Source organism: Mustelus asterias, chromosome 21 (assembly GCF_964213995.1).
Source record: "Mustelus asterias chromosome 21, sMusAst1.hap1.1, whole genome shotgun sequence".
In the NCBI taxonomy this organism is placed as follows: domain Eukaryota; kingdom Metazoa; phylum Chordata; class Chondrichthyes; order Carcharhiniformes; family Triakidae; genus Mustelus; species Mustelus asterias.
In genome coordinates, this window is record NC_135821.1 from 61,500,478 (window position 1) to 61,519,554 (window position 19,077).

At 44.7% G+C, this 19,077-nt stretch overlaps 1 protein-coding gene across 1 annotated transcript in view; it reads right to left on the reverse strand.

Moving 5' to 3' along the window:
* LOC144508972 (uncharacterized) overlaps positions 1-19,077 on the reverse strand; it is a 39,369-nt gene that overhangs the window by 2,737 nt on the left and 17,555 nt on the right. The window contains exons 3-5 of the mRNA XM_078237193.1: positions 14,676-14,739; positions 10,479-10,539; positions 9,113-9,569 (exon numbers count right to left, since the gene is read on the reverse strand). Of these exons, the coding sequence (XP_078093319.1) occupies positions 9,145-9,569; positions 10,479-10,539; positions 14,676-14,739 (550 nt within the window). The 3' untranslated portion in view covers positions 9,113-9,144. The remainder of the gene's footprint in view (positions 1-9,112; positions 9,570-10,478; positions 10,540-14,675; positions 14,740-19,077) is intronic.

Below are 19,077 nucleotides of genomic sequence, written 5' to 3' on the forward strand. Positions count from 1 at the left end.
ATGTATTGTGCCTTCCTATTCCAAACTGCTAAGAACACACCTACTATTGCAACTTTTTCTTAAGTCCAAAAATTGGGAAGCTGGCAGGGGTATAGATTTACAACTGGACAGGTGATCAGTCAGCGCACAACAATTTCCAAACCCTCCACTTGTCATGCCCTGCTTATAGCTTCCCAGGAATGGCAGTTTCCAAGCAGATCATTACATACTGACAAACGCAATGTCTTACATACTGGACAAAATAATTAGTGGTTAACCCAAGAAAGGAACAGAGATTGCGCAGGAAGACTCAAAAGATAGTGAAAGTCAACTTTTAGCAATTCCACATCAAGACAATATGGGGAAGGGAGAAAGTGGTAATGCCACTTGACTAGTAATCCAGAGGCTCAGGCTAATGCTCTAGGGACACACATTCCACCATGGCAGTGGGTGGAATTTAAATTCAATTAATTAATTTGGAACATAAAGCTTGGCTCAGTAATGGTGACCATGACAACTATCATCAACTGTTCTAAGAACCCAAACTAATGTCCTTTAGGGAAGGAAATCTGCCATCCTTATCTGGTCTTAACTACAAGTGATTTCATCCCCAGCAATGTGGTTGACCCTTAACTGCCCTCTGAAATGACCTAGCAAGCCACTTGCTGCAAGGTGGGCAATAAATGCTGGCCTTGCCAATAATGTCCACATCCCATGAAGGAAAAGAACAGCAATTAAGTTGGATACAGGACATAACAGTGGATGACAAGTGTGCACAGGCTTACAGAGGCTTTCCAATGCACTAGTCATACCTCAGTTAGGATACCGTTTGCAAATCTGACAAACATGTCTCAATAGGGCCATACATGCATTGGTAAGAAAGGGAAGAACAAAAGCAGCCAGCATGCACTTGTTGGGTTGAATGGTTTGTTTCAGTGTTGTTTATTCCATGTAAACACAAATAATGGCCGTATTTTCTGGAATTTAAAAAATTAAAAGGGTGATTCAATTGAAGATTTCAAGAGGAATGGACAGAGGGAAACTATTTCTGTTGGATATAAAATCTTTGATTACCTTACCAATCTATCTCCCTAACTCAGTCTTAAAATTATTCAATAATTCTCCACTGTTCAACAGACTCGTAACCCTCAAAGAAAACATATCCCAACACTTCCATTTTAAATGGGAGAATCCAGGCAGGAGTGGGGAGGTGGGAAACTCTCCGTGCCCCCACGGCATGTTTCTCTGCAGCAGGAGGCCAGCGGCGGGATCTTCTGGTAGAGCTGCTGTCGATGGGATTTCCTATTGAATCCATCCCCCCACCGCCAGGAAACACGCAACGGGGGTTCACGGTCGGCGGGAAGAAAATCCCGGCCCTTGTTTTTAAACTGTGTCCAGTAATTCTAGCCCCTCCTACAAGGGGAAACATCCATCCTGTTAAGTCCCCTCAGGATTTTATGGGTTTCCGTAAAATCACCTTTCATTCGTCTACACTCCAATGGATACAGGCACAGCCCGGCAAACCTTTCCTTATAAGATAACTCCCTGGTATTAGTCGATACCAATCTCTTACGTTCTTTCTTAAATAGGAGACCAAAACTGTACATAGTACTCTCGTAGTGGTTCCACCAATACCCTATAGAACTGCAGCAAAACATCCACACTTTCATATTCATCTCCCTCAATAAACAATAACATACCATTTGCCTTCCTAATCACTTGCTGTACCTGCATACTAACTTTTCATGATTCATGTACCAGACACCTAGTTTCCTCTGTATTACAAATTTCTGTAATTTCTTTCCATTTAAATAACATGCTGTTTTTCATTCTTCCTTTCAAAGTGGACAAGTTCACATTTTCACAAATCTGCCAAATTTCTGTCCATCCACTTAACCTCTCGATATCCCTTTGCAGTCTCATTATGTTCTCTTCACAAATTACTCTCCTAACTATCAGCAAATTTAGCAACCATGCATTCAGTCCCATTCAAATAATGAATATAGCTTGTCAATAGTTGCCCCAGCAACTACTCCTTTGGCACTACCAACCTGAAAATGACCCATTTATGCCTACTCTTTCCCATTAGCTAACCAATGCTCTATCTATGCTAATGTTATCCCCCTAGAACACAAACTCCTGTTTTGCACAGTAACCTTTGATGTCGCACCTTGCCAACTGCTTTCTGGAAATATAAGTAAAGCTCATGTTCCCTTCATCCACATGGCAAGTTACTTCCTCAAAGAACCCTCAGTCAAACATAATTTGCTTTTCGCAAAATCATGTTGACTCTGCTGATTGCGTTGAGATTTAAGTGTCCCGCTATAATCTCCTTCAGAATACATTCCAGCATTTTCCCTATGACCAATGTTAAGCTAACCTGTAGTTTCATGCTTTCTGTCCCCTTCCTTTTTTGAATAGAAGAGTCATATTCACTATTTTCTTATCTGATAGGATCTTTCCAGAATCTTGAATTTTTGGAAAATTAAGACCAATACATCTTTTTCTTCATCAACCACTTCTTTTAGGATTAAATCCATCAGGATCTGGGGACACAACAGCTTTTTTCAGTACTCTTTCCCCAGTGATTAACATAGAAAATAGGAGGAGTAGACCATTCGGCCCTTTGAGCCTGTTCCGCCATTCATAGAATCATAGAATCATAGAAACCCTACAGTGCAGAAGGAGGCCATTCGGCCCATCGAGTCTGCACCGACCACAATCCCACCCAGGCCCTACCCCCACATATTTACCCGCTAATCCCTCTAACCTACGCATCCCAGGACTCTTTTAGGGGCAATTTTTAACCTGGCCAATCAACCTAACCCGCACATCTTTGGACTGTGCGAGGAAACCGGAGCACCCGGAGAAAACCCACGCAGACACGAGGAGAATGTGCAAACTCCACACAGACAGTGACCCGAGCCGGGAATCGAACCTGGGACCCTGGAGCTGTGAAGCAGCAGTGCTAACCCACTGTGCTACCGTGCCGCCCATTCATTATGGTCACGGCAGATCATCCAACTCAAAAACCTGTTCCCCCCTTCCCCACCCACCCCCATTCCTTTCATCCTTTTAGGCCCAAGAGCTGTATCTAACTCCTTCTTGAAAATATATAGGGGGCGATTCTCCCAGCCCATGGCGCTACTCGAACAGCGCAGCGGGCTGGGAGACATGCGGCCTGACCCTGCTGGAGGGAAGGGAGGCCATTGAGGCCTCCCCCAGGAGATCAGGGGTAAGGTAGGGGTGCCCTTTGAGCTGTGCCAGCCTGGTACTGCCAGTCTGGTCCCCTGGCAATGCCAAAGGGGCACCTTGGCACTGCCAACCAGGCATGGGGCAGTGCTCGTGGCTGGCGCGGGGAGATCCGAGAGGCCAGTAATAGGGGGTTGCGGGGCTGGCCAGCAATCAGGAGGTTGGCAATAGGGGGGGCCAGTGCGCATGTGCCGATCTCCCCGCTGACAGATCGGCGCATGCGCAGTGGCCCACTCAGTACTATGTTGCCAGCTTCTTGGGCGGGAGTAGGCCCCACCCCCAGATTTCCAGAGTTAATCCTCGAGGGCACTCTGTGTCGGAGATTCACTCTGGAAATCACGTTACAAAAATTAGCGGGATTTACTCCCATTTTCCCGCACGTGGGAACTTAGAATTTGTTTGGGAGAATCCCGGCTATAATGTTTTGGCCTCAACTGTTTTCTGTGATAGTGAATTCCAAAGGCTCACCACTCCGGATGAAAGAAAATCTCCTCATCCAAGTCCTAAAAGGTTTATCCCGTATCCTTAGACTGTGGCCCCCGGTTCTGGACTTCCCTGCCATTGGGAACATCCTTCTTGCATCTATCCTTGATAGATGATGAACGTGTGGCTGAGGGACTGGTGCAGGGGGCAGGGATTCAGGTTCCTGGACCATTGGGACCTCTTTAGGGGCAGGTGTGACCTGTACACAAAAAACGGGTGGCACTTGAATCCCAGGGGGACCAATATCCTGGCAGGAAGGTTGGCTAAGGCTACTTGGGAGAGTTTAAACTAGATAGATTGGGGGGAGGGGATGAGAGTGAGGAAGTTAGCTCGCAAACAGAGAAGGGTTATAGACAGTGCAAGAGGGAGGATGGACGGGGAATAGAGAAGGGGAGAGCTCAGACCAAAGGATTGAGATGTGTTTACTTTAATGCCAGGAGTATAGTGAATAAAGGGGATGAGCTCAGAGCGTGGATCGATGCCTGGAAGTGTGATGTGGTGGCCATTACGGAGACTTGGATGTCTCAGGGACAGGACTGGATACTCCAGGTGCCAGGATTCAGAGGTTTCAGGAAGGACAAGGAGGGAGGCAAGAGAGGGGGTGGAGTGGCACTGCTGATCAGGGATAGTGTCACAGCTGTAGAGAAGGTGTATGCTGTGGAGGGATTGTCCACAGAGTCTCTGTGGGTGGAAGTTCGGAGTGGGAAGGGGTCGATCACTTTGCTGGGAGTTTTCTATAGGCTGCCCAATAGTAACAGGGAGGTGGAGGAGCAGATAGGGAAACAGATCCTGGAGAGATGCAGTAATAGCAGAGTTGTTGTGATGGGAGGCTTTAATTTCCCAAACATAGATTGGAATGTCCCTCGGGTAAAGGGATTGGATGGGGAGGAGTTCATTAGGTGTGTTCAGGAGGGTTTCCTAACACAGCATGTGGACAAGCCTACAAGAGGAGAGGCTGTACTTGATCTGATACTGACCAATGAACCTGGACAGGTGTCAGATCTCTCAGTGAGAGAGCATCTTGGGGATAGCAATCATAACTCTATCTCCTTTATGCTTGCGTTGGAAAAAGAGAGGATCAGGCAAGCTAGGAAAGCTTTTATATGGAGTAAGGGGAAATATGAAGACATAAGGCAGCAAATTAGAGGAGTAAATTGGAAGGAGGTATTCTTGGGGAAATGTACTGAAGAGAGGTGGCAGTTTTTCAAGGAATGTCTGTCTAGAGTTCTACAGGACAATGTTCCAAGCAGACAGGGAGGTGTTGGGAGGTTAAAGGAACCGTGGTGCACGAAAGCTGTGCGGGACCTAGTCGAGAAGAAAAGGAAAGCATACAAAAGGTTCTGAGAGCTTGGCGAAGATAGGGATCTAGATGAGTATACAGCTTGTAGGAAGGGACAAAAGAAGGAAATTAGGAGAGCCAGAAGGGGTCCCGAGAAGGCCTTGCCAGGTAGGATTAAGGAAAACCCTAAGGCGTTCTATAAATATGTGGAGAGTAAACGGATGAGATGTGAAGGAATAGGGCCTATAAAAGGTGAAGGCGGGACAGTCTGTATGGAACCAGTAGAAATGGCAGAGGTGCTTAATGAGTATTTTGCCTCGGTTTTCACAGAGGAGAAGGACCTGGGTGGATGTACTGTGGGCTTGCGGTGGACTGAAAAGATTGAGTATGTGGACTTTAAGAAAGATGTTGTGCTGGAATCTTTGAATGGCATCAAGATAGATAAGTCGCCGGGTCCGGATGGCATGTACCCCAGATTACTGTGGGAGACGAGGGAAGAGATTGCAGAGCCTCTGGCGATGATCTTTGCATCGTCGATGGAGACGGGAGAGGTGCCGGAGGATTGGAGGATTGCGGATGTGGTTCCCATTTTCAAGAAGGGGAATAGGGATAGCCCAGGAAATTACCGACCGATGAGTCTAACCTCAGTGGTTGGTAAGCTGATGGAGAAGATCCTGAGGGACAAGATTTATGTGCATTTAGAGAGGTTTAGTATGCTCAAGAATACTCAGCATGGCTTTGTCAAAGGCAGATCATGCCTGACGGGCCTGGTGGAGTTCTTCGAAAATGTGACTAAACACATTGACGAAGGGAAGGCGGTAGATGTGGTTTATATGGATTTTAGCAAGGCGTTCGATAAGGTCCCCCATGCAAGACTTCTAGAAAACGTGAGAGGGCTTGGGATCCAAGGGGCTGCTGCCCTGTGGATCCAGAACTGGCTTGCCCAAAGGAGGCAGAGAGTGTGTATAGATGGGTCTTTTTCTAAATGGAGGTCGGTCACCAGTGGTTTGCACCAGGAATCTGTTCTGGGACCCTTGCTGTTTGTCATTTTCAAAATGACCTGGATGATGAAGTGGAGGGATGGCTTGGTAAGTTTGCCGACGATACGAAGATTGGTGGGGTTGTGGATAGTCTGGAGGGATGTCAGAAGTTACAGAGGGACATAGATAGGATGCAAGACTGGCCGGAGAAGTGACAGATGGACTTCAACCCAGATAAATGCGTAGTGGCCCATTTTGGCAGGTCAAATGGGATGAAAGAGTACAATATAAAGGAAAAGACTCTTAGTACTGTAGAGGATCAGAAGGACCTTGGGGTCTGGGTCCATAGGACTCTAAAATCGGCCCCGCAGGTGGAGGAGGTGGTTAAGAAGGCGTATGGTGTGCTGGCCTTTATCAATCGAGAGATTGAGTTTAGGAGTCCGGGGATAATGATGCAGTTATATAAGACCCTCATCAGACCCCACTTGGAGTACTGTGCTCAGTTCTGGTCGCTTCATTACAGGAAGGATGTGGAAAAGATTGAAAGGGTGCAGAGGAGATTTACAAGGATGTTGCCTGGATTGAGTGGCATGCCTTATGAGGATAGGCTGAGGGAGCTCGATCATTTCTCCTTGGAGAGACGTAGGATGAGAGGAGACCTAATAGAGGTATATAAGATGTTGAGAGGCATAGATCGGGTGGACTCTCAAAGGCTTTTTCCAAGGGTGGAAATGGCTGCTACGAGAGGACACAGGTTTAAGGTGCTGGGGTGTAGGTACAGGGGAAATGTTAGGGGGAAGTTTTTCACACAGAGGGTGGTGGGCGAGTGGAATCGGCTGCCGTCAGTGGTGGTGGAGGCAAACTCAATAGGGTCTTTTAAGAGACTCCTGGATGAGTACATGGGACTTAATAGGATGGAGGGTTATAGGTAGGCCTAAAAGGTAGGGATATGTTCGGCACAACTTGTGGGGCCGAAGGGCCTGTTTTTGTGCTGTAGTTTTTCTATGTTTCTATCCTGTCTAGTCCTGATAGAATCTTATAGGTTTCTGCTGAACTCCAACAAATATAATCGTAACTGACTCAATCTCTCCTCATAGGTCAGTCCCACCATCCCAAGAATCAGTCTGATTCCTCCGTTCCTTTCACATCTTGATGTACACTTATTTCTGGGATGTAATAGCTTTTGTCTCCTCTACACTGAAGACAGTTGGAACATATCTGGTCAATTCATCTGCTATTTCCTTATTTTCCATTATTAATTCCCCAGGCTCACTCTGAAGGAGGACCAAAGTTCACTTCATTCTTTTCCCTTTTAAATATCTGTAGAAACTCTTACTGTGTCTTTTTATTTATAGCTAGCCTTTTCCTCCCTACTTTTTTAAGCCACTCTTTTGCTGTTTTTCATATTCTGTTCAATGGTCTAAACTGCCACAAGTCTTTGTGGAATTCTAAGCTTTTCCTTTCAATGTGATACTATCTTTAGTTTCCTTCGCTATCTCTGGAGGGTACTCCAATCCCCTAGTCTTTCTTTCTCACTGGAAAGCATCTTTGCCAAGTTTCGCAAAACATCTCCCTAAATGTCTGCCCCTTAAACTTTATTAACTTATCTCCCACTTCACTTCACCATGCCGATTTGGATATAACTTGTTGTTCATTCATTGCTCCAGGTCTAAATCCTGGACCGCCTGACTTCACAGCACTACGGGAGTATCTTCACCACATGGACTGCAACAGTTAAAGTGAAGACCCACAACTCCTGAAGAGCAACTATTGATGTTACAATTGTGAGGTTTAAGCTGATTATATTTTGGGACTGTAGCTTTAAATTTAGGGTAAATAAAGGAAGTTGTGTTCTGCAGTCTGATAGTAAGCCTGGGTGGTTTGATTGTTAGGGATAAAAGAAAGCTAGATTGTTTTACTGAGAAGAAGATGCAAAGTATTTATATTTGGAAACAGTGGCAGCAGTCATTGAGTTTAAATGAGCAAACTCGGAGTCTTCCAAAGCCCCAAGAGGTGTTGTAAACGGTTGTGCTATAAGCTGTCCATTTACTTCTAAAATGAAAGAGAATCGGGATCTAGGTTAGCTAATCAGCATTTCAACCTAGATAGAAGACTAATGTGTTCCACATTTCCCTGAGGAAGTGTGCAGAGGAAGCCATTTTTGAAATTACGTTACAGGTTTCCTTACAACGCAATGAATATCTCAGGAATGACAGCAGTTTCTGTGTGGTCTGCATAAAGAAGAAGTTGTTTGGCCTTGTGAGTTACCACAAATCGATGCAGGAAAAAGATAGTCTATAGTTGAAGAGATGAATCTTGCAATGTTCTAGGGATGTTGGGAGATTTGTCCTGACCTGGTAAGAGGAAAGAAGAATCACTGGAACAGGCTTTACTGCTGGTGGTTGTTTTAAGGAGCTGAGGAAAGTGCCCGAAGATGATCACTTGAAGTTACTACGTGACAAAATAAGGATATGGGAACTCCTTGGAAGTTGGGTGCAACTATGGACTGTTTGCTAAAGGGCTAATTCCATGTGGAATACAATGTGTGATAAGCATAAAAGGGGAATGTCCTCTATAAAATATAAGTTGCCTACAAAAAGAAAATAATTTTTGTTCAATAGTGTTTAAAATGTGAAATCTTGCTATGTTAATTCAGAAGTTTGAATCTCTAATAAGTTATCTACCTCTATGGAGATCATGGGCGGCACGGTAGCACAGTGGTTAGCACTGCTGCTTCACAGCTCCAGGGACCTGGGTTTGATTTCTGGCTTGGGTCACTGTCTGTGTGGAGTTTGCACATTCTCCCCGTGTCTGCGTGGGTTTCCTCCGGGTGTTCCGGTTTCCTCCCACAGTCCAAAGATGTGCGGGTTAGGTTGATTGCCCCTTAGTGTCCCGGGATGCATAGGTTAGAGGGATTAGCGGGTAAATATGTAGGGATATGGGGATAGGGCCTGGGTGGGATCGTGGTCGGTGCAGACTCAATGGGCCGAATGGCCTCTTTATGCACTGTAGGGTTTCTATGATTCTATAACAATAGGCAAAAAATGTCAGCCTTGGAGACAAACTTGGAAGTGCTGGTATTCCCATGCACAAACTGTCTTGTTCTACGAGGGCTGGATATGACAGTTAATAAACTTACTTCCATCTGTGCATTTTCGTTATCTGATACCATCAACACTCTATTGAATCTTCATCATCCAAGTGCTTTTCTGGTACTGGTGGGGGCTCTTCCACATCCATTTCATCTTTAGCTTCAAGTTTCCCTTGAACCTGCGATTGGCACAATTTGTTTCCCTGTTTAACTATCTTTGCATAAATTGGTGCTTGTGCCTGTCCTTCTATTGACGCTTCATTCTCGCTGCTACATCCATCCATCTGCCTTGGATCTGAGTAAGATACTTCCTTACATGGTGTCATGTACTCCAGGTCCTGTGGCTCTGGACACGGCTGCTCAGGCTGCCATGCACCTACCTGGATGTCTCTCAGAACTTCATACAAACTGTCGTCATTGCTTTCTTCAACCTGTTCAAGACTGGTCAAATGAATACTTGGGATATGTCGGAAAGATGTGTTGCCTCCCTCACCTGTCTGCTGGTCTGTGGGAGCAAAGGGTCAGTATTCAGTCAATAGTCAGTCACGTGATCCAGGAATGGACACATACAAGTTGCGAGACTGGTTACCAAAGTTGGTTGTTCCTTTGTTGGTGGAAATTATTTCCCTGACCTTTGTCATCAGTACACCCACAGCCATCTGGGAAATCTTTGGGAGGCAGTCAAGATGTTTTAAAAACGTAGAAAGTACCAGGATAATTTTTATAGTCTAGGGGCGTAACATTTTCAGGAATTTCTTAACAGCAAAGGCACAATGTCTGAATCAAGCTGAAACTTGTGACAAATAAATAAACTTGAACTTGGTTTTGGCCACCCTCTACACTCTTCTGGACACAACGACAGGCTCGATGGGCCGAATGGCCTCCTTCTGCATAGAATTCTATGATTCTAATTATATTTTGCGCCTGCTTCCAGGCCTGTGGAGTGCATGCGCCTGATAGGCGAAAAGTTCAGGCCTAATTCTGATGAAAGTTCATCAACCTGAAACGTTAACTGTTTGTCTCTCCACAGAAGCCGCCAGACCTGCTGAGTATTTCCAGCTTTTTCTCTAATTTTTTTTTCAGATTTCCAACATAAGAATATTTTGCTTTAAAAGTAATTTATTGGTTCTAAAGTGTTTTGGGACATCCTGAGGTTGTGAAAGGCACTATATAAATACAAGTTTGCTGTTTCTTTATTCAGTGAAGCAGGAGAGGACACTCTTTAAAGCCAATTGCAAAAACAGCTGCATGCAGTTTGTGTACAAACTAATACTTTAGTGAATACATAAAGCACACTGCTGACCTTCCCCATTGTGTCTGCTGCAGTTCAGTACCTTTATCAAGATACAAGTGACTCTTTAGCCAGTCTAAGCAAGAGATTTCAATTCTTTAAAACATTACAGCCATTACATACCAGTTGTTGTAATCACTCCATTAGCGTTTGAGAGTTTTGGAACAGGAACGTCACGTTTCTTCTGCAGAGTAAACACAATGATATACAGGATGTGAGTGATGTATCAGGTTTTGGTCAGTCAATGATCAACATCTCTCTGGTTTTATTCATTCTTGCCCACAAGTCCTCACTTCCCTCAGAACTTTGAGTAGCCCTCCACCACACGAACTGCGGCAGTTCAAAGAAGACGGTGGCACAGTGGTTAGCACTGCTGCCTCACAGCGCCAGGGACCCAGGTTCGATTCCTGGCTTGGATTGCTGTCTATGCGGAGTCTGCACGTTCTCCCTGTGTCTGTGTGGGTTTGCTCCAGTTTTCTCCAAAAGACATGCTGGTTAGGGTGCATTGGCCGTGCTAAATTCTCCCTCAGTGTTACTCGAACAGGCGTTGGAATGTGGTGACTTGGGGATTTTCACAGTAACTTCATTGCAGTGTTAATGCAAGCCTATTTGTGACACTAATAAATAAATAAACTTCAACTTTAATCACCAACTTCTCAGGGGCAATTAGGGATGGGCAATAAATGCTGACCTAGTCATAGAAATCATAGAAACCCTACAGTACAGAAAGAGGCCATTCGGCCCATCGAGTCTGCACCGACCACAATCCCACCCAGGCCCTACCCCCATATCCCTACATATTTTACCCACTAATCCCTCTAACCTACGCATCTCAGGACACTAAGGGCAATTTTTAGCATGGCCAATCAACCTAACCCGCACATCTTTGGACTGTGGGAGGAAACCGGAGCACCCGGAGGAAACCCACGCAGACACGAGGAGAATGTGCAAACTCCACACAGACAGTGACCCAAGCCGGGAATCGAACCCAGGTTCCTGGAGCTGTGAAGCAGCAGTGCTAACCACTGTGCTACCGTGCCGCCCTTTACTCAGCGATGCCCACATCTTGTAAATGAATACATTTTAATTGGTTACCTGATCCACCAACAATTCAATGATTTTCATAAGTCCCAATCACTACTTCGTGATGTACTTTATTTTACAATAACCTTAAATCACTTTTGCACTTTGAGCTTGGGACCATCATCTATATTTCTCAAATCAAAAAAGCCAAATAACTAAATTAACCCAGCTGCTGAAAGTGACCGTTAGATCTCAAGATATGCACGACGTATGGTTCTTTTAGGAATGAACAAAAATAGTGTAGATTGTGGCTCAGTGGTAGCACTCTGCTCTGGGTTAGAAGGGCCCGAGTTCAAGACCTGATCATTCATCAGCACTGAGTCATGGGACATTCCATTTCAGTACGTCCATCCCAACAGTGCATCCTAGGATCCTTCATCCAATCCATTTCACGACCATCAATTCTGAATTGGTGCATCTCCCTGACTGAACTTGGGAGTTAATCGACTGCAACAGGTCATGGAGAGGCTAACAGAATGGGCAGACAAGTGACAGGTGGAATTTAATACAGAAACGTGTGAGATGATGCGTTTTGGCAGAGGGGATAGGGAAAGGTAATGTGGTCTTTAAGGCACAGCTCTAAACAGTGTGTAGGGACAGAGGTACTAGCAGTTTATGTGCGGAGATCTTTGAATGGTGGGGGGGCGACATACTGAATCAGTATAAAGCAATGAAGTTATGCTGAACATAGGCCACAACTAGACTATTGCTTTCTGGTACCACACCAAAAATGATGTGAAAGTCCTTAGCGAGGAAGAAGAGGAGATTCACCAAAATGGCTCCAGGGATGAGGGAATTTATTGATAAAGTTAGCTTGTGGAAGCTGGGGTTATTGTCCTTGGATCAAAGGAAGCTGAGAAGAGATCTGATTGAGTTGTACATGATTTAGGTTTACGAGGTAGATAAAGAAAAGCTGTTTTCATTTGCTAATGGTACAAGAACATGGGACATATTAAAGGCTTGGGCAAGAGATATGGGGATATGTGAGGAAGAACCTTTTTACGCAGCAAATGGTAATGACTTGGAACTCATTGCCTGCAGCGATGGTGGAAGCAGAAATGATCAATAATTGCAAAAGGAAATTGGATGAGCACTCAGGGGAAATAAACTTGCAGGGCTACATACAGATAGACCGTAATAATGAGACTGACTGGATTGCTCTACAGACAGCCAGTACGGAATGACGCAAATAGCCTTCTCTGTGTCATTGTGACTGTATGGGCCAGATTTTTACTGAGCAAGAAAAAACCTGCAAAATTTAAAAAATGACGGTTGGGACCTAGATGTGGAAGTCCTGCCCCCATCAGATAAAATCTTCACCAGCAAGAGAAAGGGGCAGGGTACGATTTACATACGCAGGGAATCCTGAAATCAGCACAGCCATTTGAACTCAGTGCAAAGCTCAAACTGATCTCTCTGGCTATAGCAAGGGCCTTAACCAACAATGTGGCATCATGAGTTCATAGAATGGACACAAATGCTCATGGTGGGAGAATAATATCTATTTGAGAATCATTATCTGACAAATTTTAAATCCCTCTAAACATGGAAAAACGGGCTGAAGCGGTCAGTAAAAGTTAAAAAAGGCCCTTCTACTAGACTGCTTTGATTGACATCAGATCATTGGGGGTAGATTAGAAAAAAAACACAATCATTAAATTCCAATAGAGTTCTTTGTTGACATTTTTCCAAAGCCATTATGTAATTATGAATGCTAGGCTGAGTTTCAAAATGTACAATTATCTTAGAGGGTTGTGAGTTCACATTTTGTCTGTCAGTTTAAAGAGGCTATTAAAGGATTGGCTGACTTTGAATAAAAGTTTGTTTTGATAAAATATTAACCACTTGAGGAGATTTAAAAACTTTGAATGGGTTTCATGAATGGCAGTTTCTTCACCATCAAGTGCATATGATTGAAAACTGTATTAGGTTGTTAGATTTTTTTTCATCTCCACAGGGTTCCTGAGATCTGCCCATGGTGGATACTGTGTGATAGGTTATATCATAGAAACTCTACAGTGCAGAAGGAAGCCATAGGCCCATCGAGTCTGCACCGTCTCTATGACAGAGCATCTTATCCAGACCCACCACCTCCCTGTAACCCTATGCATTTATCCAACTAATTCCCCCGAAACCTACATACTTAAGGGGCAATTTAGCATGGCCAATCAACCTAACTTGCAGATCTTTGGACTGTGGGAGGAGAACACCCGGAGGAAACAAACGCAGACACGGGAGAACGTGCAAACACCACACAGACACTCACCCAAGGTTGGAATTGAATCCAGCACTGTAAGGTAGCAGTGCTAACCACTGTGTCATCCCATGGAGATGAATGCTGATAGAAGGATGTATGAAGGGTCTTCTGGTGGGAGAGGGGATGTGAGAGGCGAGGGTCAGAGGACTTAACAGCTTCTGAAACAGCTGAAAGAATGATCCAAGGCAGCCTTTCTAAGCTACCTGCCTAGGCACTTGGCCACCTCCATGGTAACCTAGGATCTGTTTCCAAGATTGGCAGGCCCCCTATCCTGCCTGACCTCCCCAGAGTGAAAATTGGGCCTAACGGGGTCTTTTAAACGCAGGTGGGTTTGCCAAATCGGAAAATTTCCAGATTCAAGTTACCTCCCTTGGTAGCAAAGAGTCTGACACCATGAGGGGAATTTTCCCATCCTGCCCGTTATGGAAATCGTAACGGTTGGGGGCGGACCATGCAAAGGTCCGCTGACCTTGGGTGGGATTTTCCAGTTTTGGGGCGAGTGCAGCAGAAAATCTCACCCTATGACTCCAGATCCTTGAACACAATATCTAGGTTGATACTTCCAGCACAGTACTGAAGGAGTGCTGGACCATGGAAGGTGCCAGATTTTGGATGAAGCATTAAACCGAAGTCCTGTCTGACTTTTGGTGGATGTAAAAAATCTCACAACACTATTCAAAAATGAGCAAAGGAATTTTCACTGGTGCCTCAGGTAGGAGTTCTCTTTTAAACCACAAATGATATGTGGTCATTATTTCCTGTTTGTTTGTGGGAGCTTGCTGTGCACAAACTGGTTGCTGTGTTTCCTACTGACAATTTAAAACTATTTTGTTGACAGTAAAGCAGTTTGGGATACCCCAAGGTTATGAAAGGTGCTATGGAATACAAGTCCTTTCTTTCTCAACCCCAGGCTACCTACTAAATTACAGGGCTGAATGGAACTGCACCAGGCATTTATGCATGAAGTGTGTCTTACTCACCATCGACACTATTTTACGTTGTTCGTCATGACCTCTAAATCCTTTTCTTATTCTTTCAACAAGTCTAGTAAGCAATAAAAGGAGTGGATACAGTGTTAATACAAAATGGCAGCACCACCATCATACAGCAATTTTCAGCAGCAGGTAAATGCACTGGTGTGTGATTAAGTTCACCATTAGCCACCAAGTCTTTGCTGAGAACTACAGGCCGTACCAAGCTTTTGCTTGAGGCCTCATAGTTAGGATTGCTAATTCTCCGGAAATTAAAGATTAACCTCCAGAACACTACTACAAACAAAATCCTGGGAGAAAAACATCATTGGGCATTAAAAATACATTGGAGATGAAATGAAAAATTGTCTGTTGATAATGAAGAGTTGGCTTGCTTTCTGTTTGGCTATGGGAAGGCAAAGAACCATGAGAAAGACATGTGGGGCAACCAATTGCAGAGTATGCGGCAGATATGGAGTGGTTGAAGGAGGCAGAGATCATGTGATAAAACCTCCAAGAATACACAACTAGCATTGGAAACCCCTTCCATGACATGCTGCATTTATCTCAGAGTTACAAAGAAAAGACATTGGGTGGACAGGGCAAGCCCTTAATCCATCTCCTTGCTTGTTCCAAAAAACATTGAAATTTCAAATTGAATCCAGTTTGTGGTCCCCACAAAAGAGACACACTAGGTCCAAGCTGACAAGGATAGGCATTACACCTGAACTCACACTTGATCTTATCCAAAGGACATGCTGCATTGGGGAATGATGGTATACAGTCTGCCACACAAGAAACTACTCTTGTGGGTAATTGCTCGTGGAGAGTAGACACTTCCCACATTTCTTTATACTCAAGTACTAGCCATTTGCAGCCTTTTTCAGTCCTCCTACCCCTCCCCACCCCCAAATCAACCTGGAAGGCCCATATCCATTGAGGGACGTCAGACTCTATGAGTCAAATCTCCCACACACTGGAATCCAGTGATATCTGTGAGCCCAGTGGGTTCTGACACAAATATCAGTGCTACAAATGTGACTGTTGGCATAAAGTGAAGAGTAGTGAGATCAACTTTGGTGTCCATGTTATAAAAATGATAGAAGGGAAGCGGAGGAAAGGCGAGACAGAATTACCAGCGTGATGTTAGAACTGATAAATAATGACCATCAGGAAAAATTGAACAGACGGGGGACCTTATTTTAAACTCTGGAAAGAGAAGGCTTAGAAGTGACCCAATAGGGATCTTCAAAATTATGAAAGGATATGATGGAGTGGACATTGTGAATGTGTTTCCACGTGTAGGTGCCATAAATCCAGTAAGGAATCTAGGATAAATCTCTCTGTCCAGAAAGTGTTTAGAATGTGGCAGTTGCTATGACATTTAGATGAATAGCCTCGAGAAACTAGATAAATACATAAATGGGAAAGGAATGGAAGAATATGCTGTTGGGATGAAATCTGATGAAGGGGCAGCACTCCTAAAGCTTGTGCTACCAAATAAACCTGTTGGACTTTAACCTGGTGTTGTGAGATTTCTTACTGTGCCTACCCCAGTCCAATGTCGGCATCTGCACATCAGGGATGAAATGAAGTCGGATGGGAAGAGGCTCTTGTGTCTCAAACACCATTTCTATGTTGTATATCCATCTTAATGCTATAAAAATGTGCAGGACTCCTGTCAGATACTGTAGTACCAGCTACATAGTGTTTAGGTTGAACTTAGAGGTTATGGTTGGACAATTGGGGTAGTGTGGTGTCAAGAGTCACCTCTTGTCCTATCTGCACAGCCCAATTGCCAGAAGGAAAAGGCAGTGGCCATTTTGTGGTAAGGCTTGGGGCTGAAATGACTTTTTGGGATTGCCCTTTGCACCAATTTGAGTGGGATTCAGTTGCACACCCAAAGGGTCTAGAAACCCGAACGTAGAAAGTTTTCCAGGAGGGGTTGAGTTCTGAGTACAGTAGGGATCAAGTTTTTCTCCCAGTTCAGTTCCACAGCCATCAACAACTTTGTACATAGCTATAACTCAAGCGATAGGCAGCACTCTTGCCTCCGAGACAGGAGATTGGGAGTCAAATTCCCGTTCCAGAGATTTGAGCACAAAATTTCAGCTGTCACTCCAGTGTAGTACTGAGGGAATGCTGCACTGTTGGAGATGCTTACTCACACACAGACTTTGGAAAGAGCATGAAGTTTGTCTCAGAAAAAGATCAAAGTTTACCAGGCAGTGGTTCTTACATTACTTTTTTGTGGGTGAGATACCTACCAGTATCACATAAACCATAAAACAACTAGAAACATTCCATAATAACCAGAAGATCCCACCGGTGTGAAGAGCTAGAAGACTGCACCCATTAATTCTGTTTCTCTCCACAGATGTTGCCAGACCTGCTGAGTTTTTCCAGCATTTTCTGTTTTTATATTAGAAACATCCCATCTTCGCTGTCCAATATCGATTTGCAGCATTAGGTGTTAGGACAAAGTCCCCAACACCCAGGTTCTTGCAAAGTGCTGCATAGCTGGCATCAGGAGCATGCTCATCAGAGTTCAGCTTCACTGGGTTGGTCATGTGGTTCACATGGAGGATTCCTGAATACCAAAGGCAGCATCCCACTGCCAGCTGAGCATGGGAACACACACCACAGGACATCCCAAACTTAGATATAAAGACAATCTGAAAGCCAACCTCACAGCTGGCAAGCTGAATCCCAAAAGCCTTGGACCAACCCAATTGGAGAAGTCTGTCATCAAGTGGTTTCAACATTTTAAGATGAACCACAAGCATCCCTCCAGGACAAGTGATCATGGTGCAAAGATCATAGAGATCCCTCCAACACTAGTTTCATATGCAGCATTTGCAATCAGCTATACAAATTGAGACTTGGCCTAAAGTTTTTTCCTAAATTTTTTACTCCATCCTTAAAGTTGCAAAGCCAATGCTCAGAATGGACTGGACAAACCCATATTCATCCCTTGCTTGTTCCAAAAACCAAATTCGAATTCCAATTAAATCTAATTCATGGCACCACAGGCGAGACAAACAAGATCCAAGCTGATAAGATAAGGCATTGCATCCCATGTTGGGCTTGATCTGATGCCTGATCGTGGTCTAAAGTTACACGAAACAACAATAATATAGACTGTAAATGATGCTTTTTTGTGAGAAGCTCATCCATTCATCTGCCCAGGTGAGGGCAGAGCGGTGAAGGTGATTGGCAGTTGTAGGTAAGATTTGCATTGGTGCAGTCACTGCGACCAGAAGGTGGATTTCGAGGAGATACCCTCCTTCTTCGTGTGAAGGCAAGTGTCCAGGTGAGGGCAGCAGACTGGCGAAGGTGATTGGCGGTATGTAGATTTGCATAGGCACAGTCACTATGACCAGAAGGTGGTTTGTGGAAGGGCTGTTGTGAAGGGACAGTTAAACCCCAAACACTACTTCAATGTTTCTCTCCCTACCTTCTCCTCTAACCAAAAAAAAGTCATCTTGGCCTTTTGGCTAAAATCAAGTGTAGTATCGACATGCTGTACTTGGTTGAAGTCATAAGGTTACATTGTGGCTTCATTTGAAGCAACTTTTAAAAGTGGCATCTCGGCCTTTTGGCTAGGATGCAAATGAGATCAAGACTTGGAGGATGTGCAATGCCTACTCCAATCAGCTTGGATCATGTAGAGCAAGCCCAAGACACGAAGTGAGAGCCCTGTCTTGTCAGCTTGGATCGGCAATGTCTCACTTGATGAGACTCTGAATTGGACTTTGATTGGATTTAATTGGATATATAGACAAAAAAAGTCATCGGGAGAACCACAAGCAAGGGAAAGGTGAGTTGAGATTCTTTTGTCCTTTCACCTGTATAAGGGCAGTATGGCAGTTAGGGCAGTGGTATGCTCCTCCTGCTAGATGTGGGAAATTAGGGAGAAATCTAGTCTCCGTGACAACTTTGTCTGCAGGAAGTGTGTCCAGTTGCAGCTTCTCATAGACTGCATTGTTCGGTTGGAGCGGCAGGTGGATGCACTGCAGAGCATACAGGAGGCAGAGAGTGTGATAGACACTAGTTACAGGGAGGTTGTCACACTATAGGTTCAGACCGGTAGATGGGTGACCGCCAGGAGAGGCAGGCAGGTAGTGTAGGAGTCTCCTGTGGCTATTCCCCTTTCAAACAGGTATACCATTTTGGATACTGTTGAGGGAGATGGCTTGTCAGGGGGAGATACCAGCAGCAGCCAGGCCTGTGGCACCACACCTGGTTCTGCTGTAGAGCAGGGTCGGGCAAACAGCAAGCGAGCAGTAGAAATAGGGGACTAGCTAGTTAGAGGCACGGACAGGCATTTCTGTGGCCGCAATCAAGACTCCAGGATGGTGTGTTGCCTCCCTGATGCCAGGGTCAAGCACATCTCTGAGTGGTTGCAGGA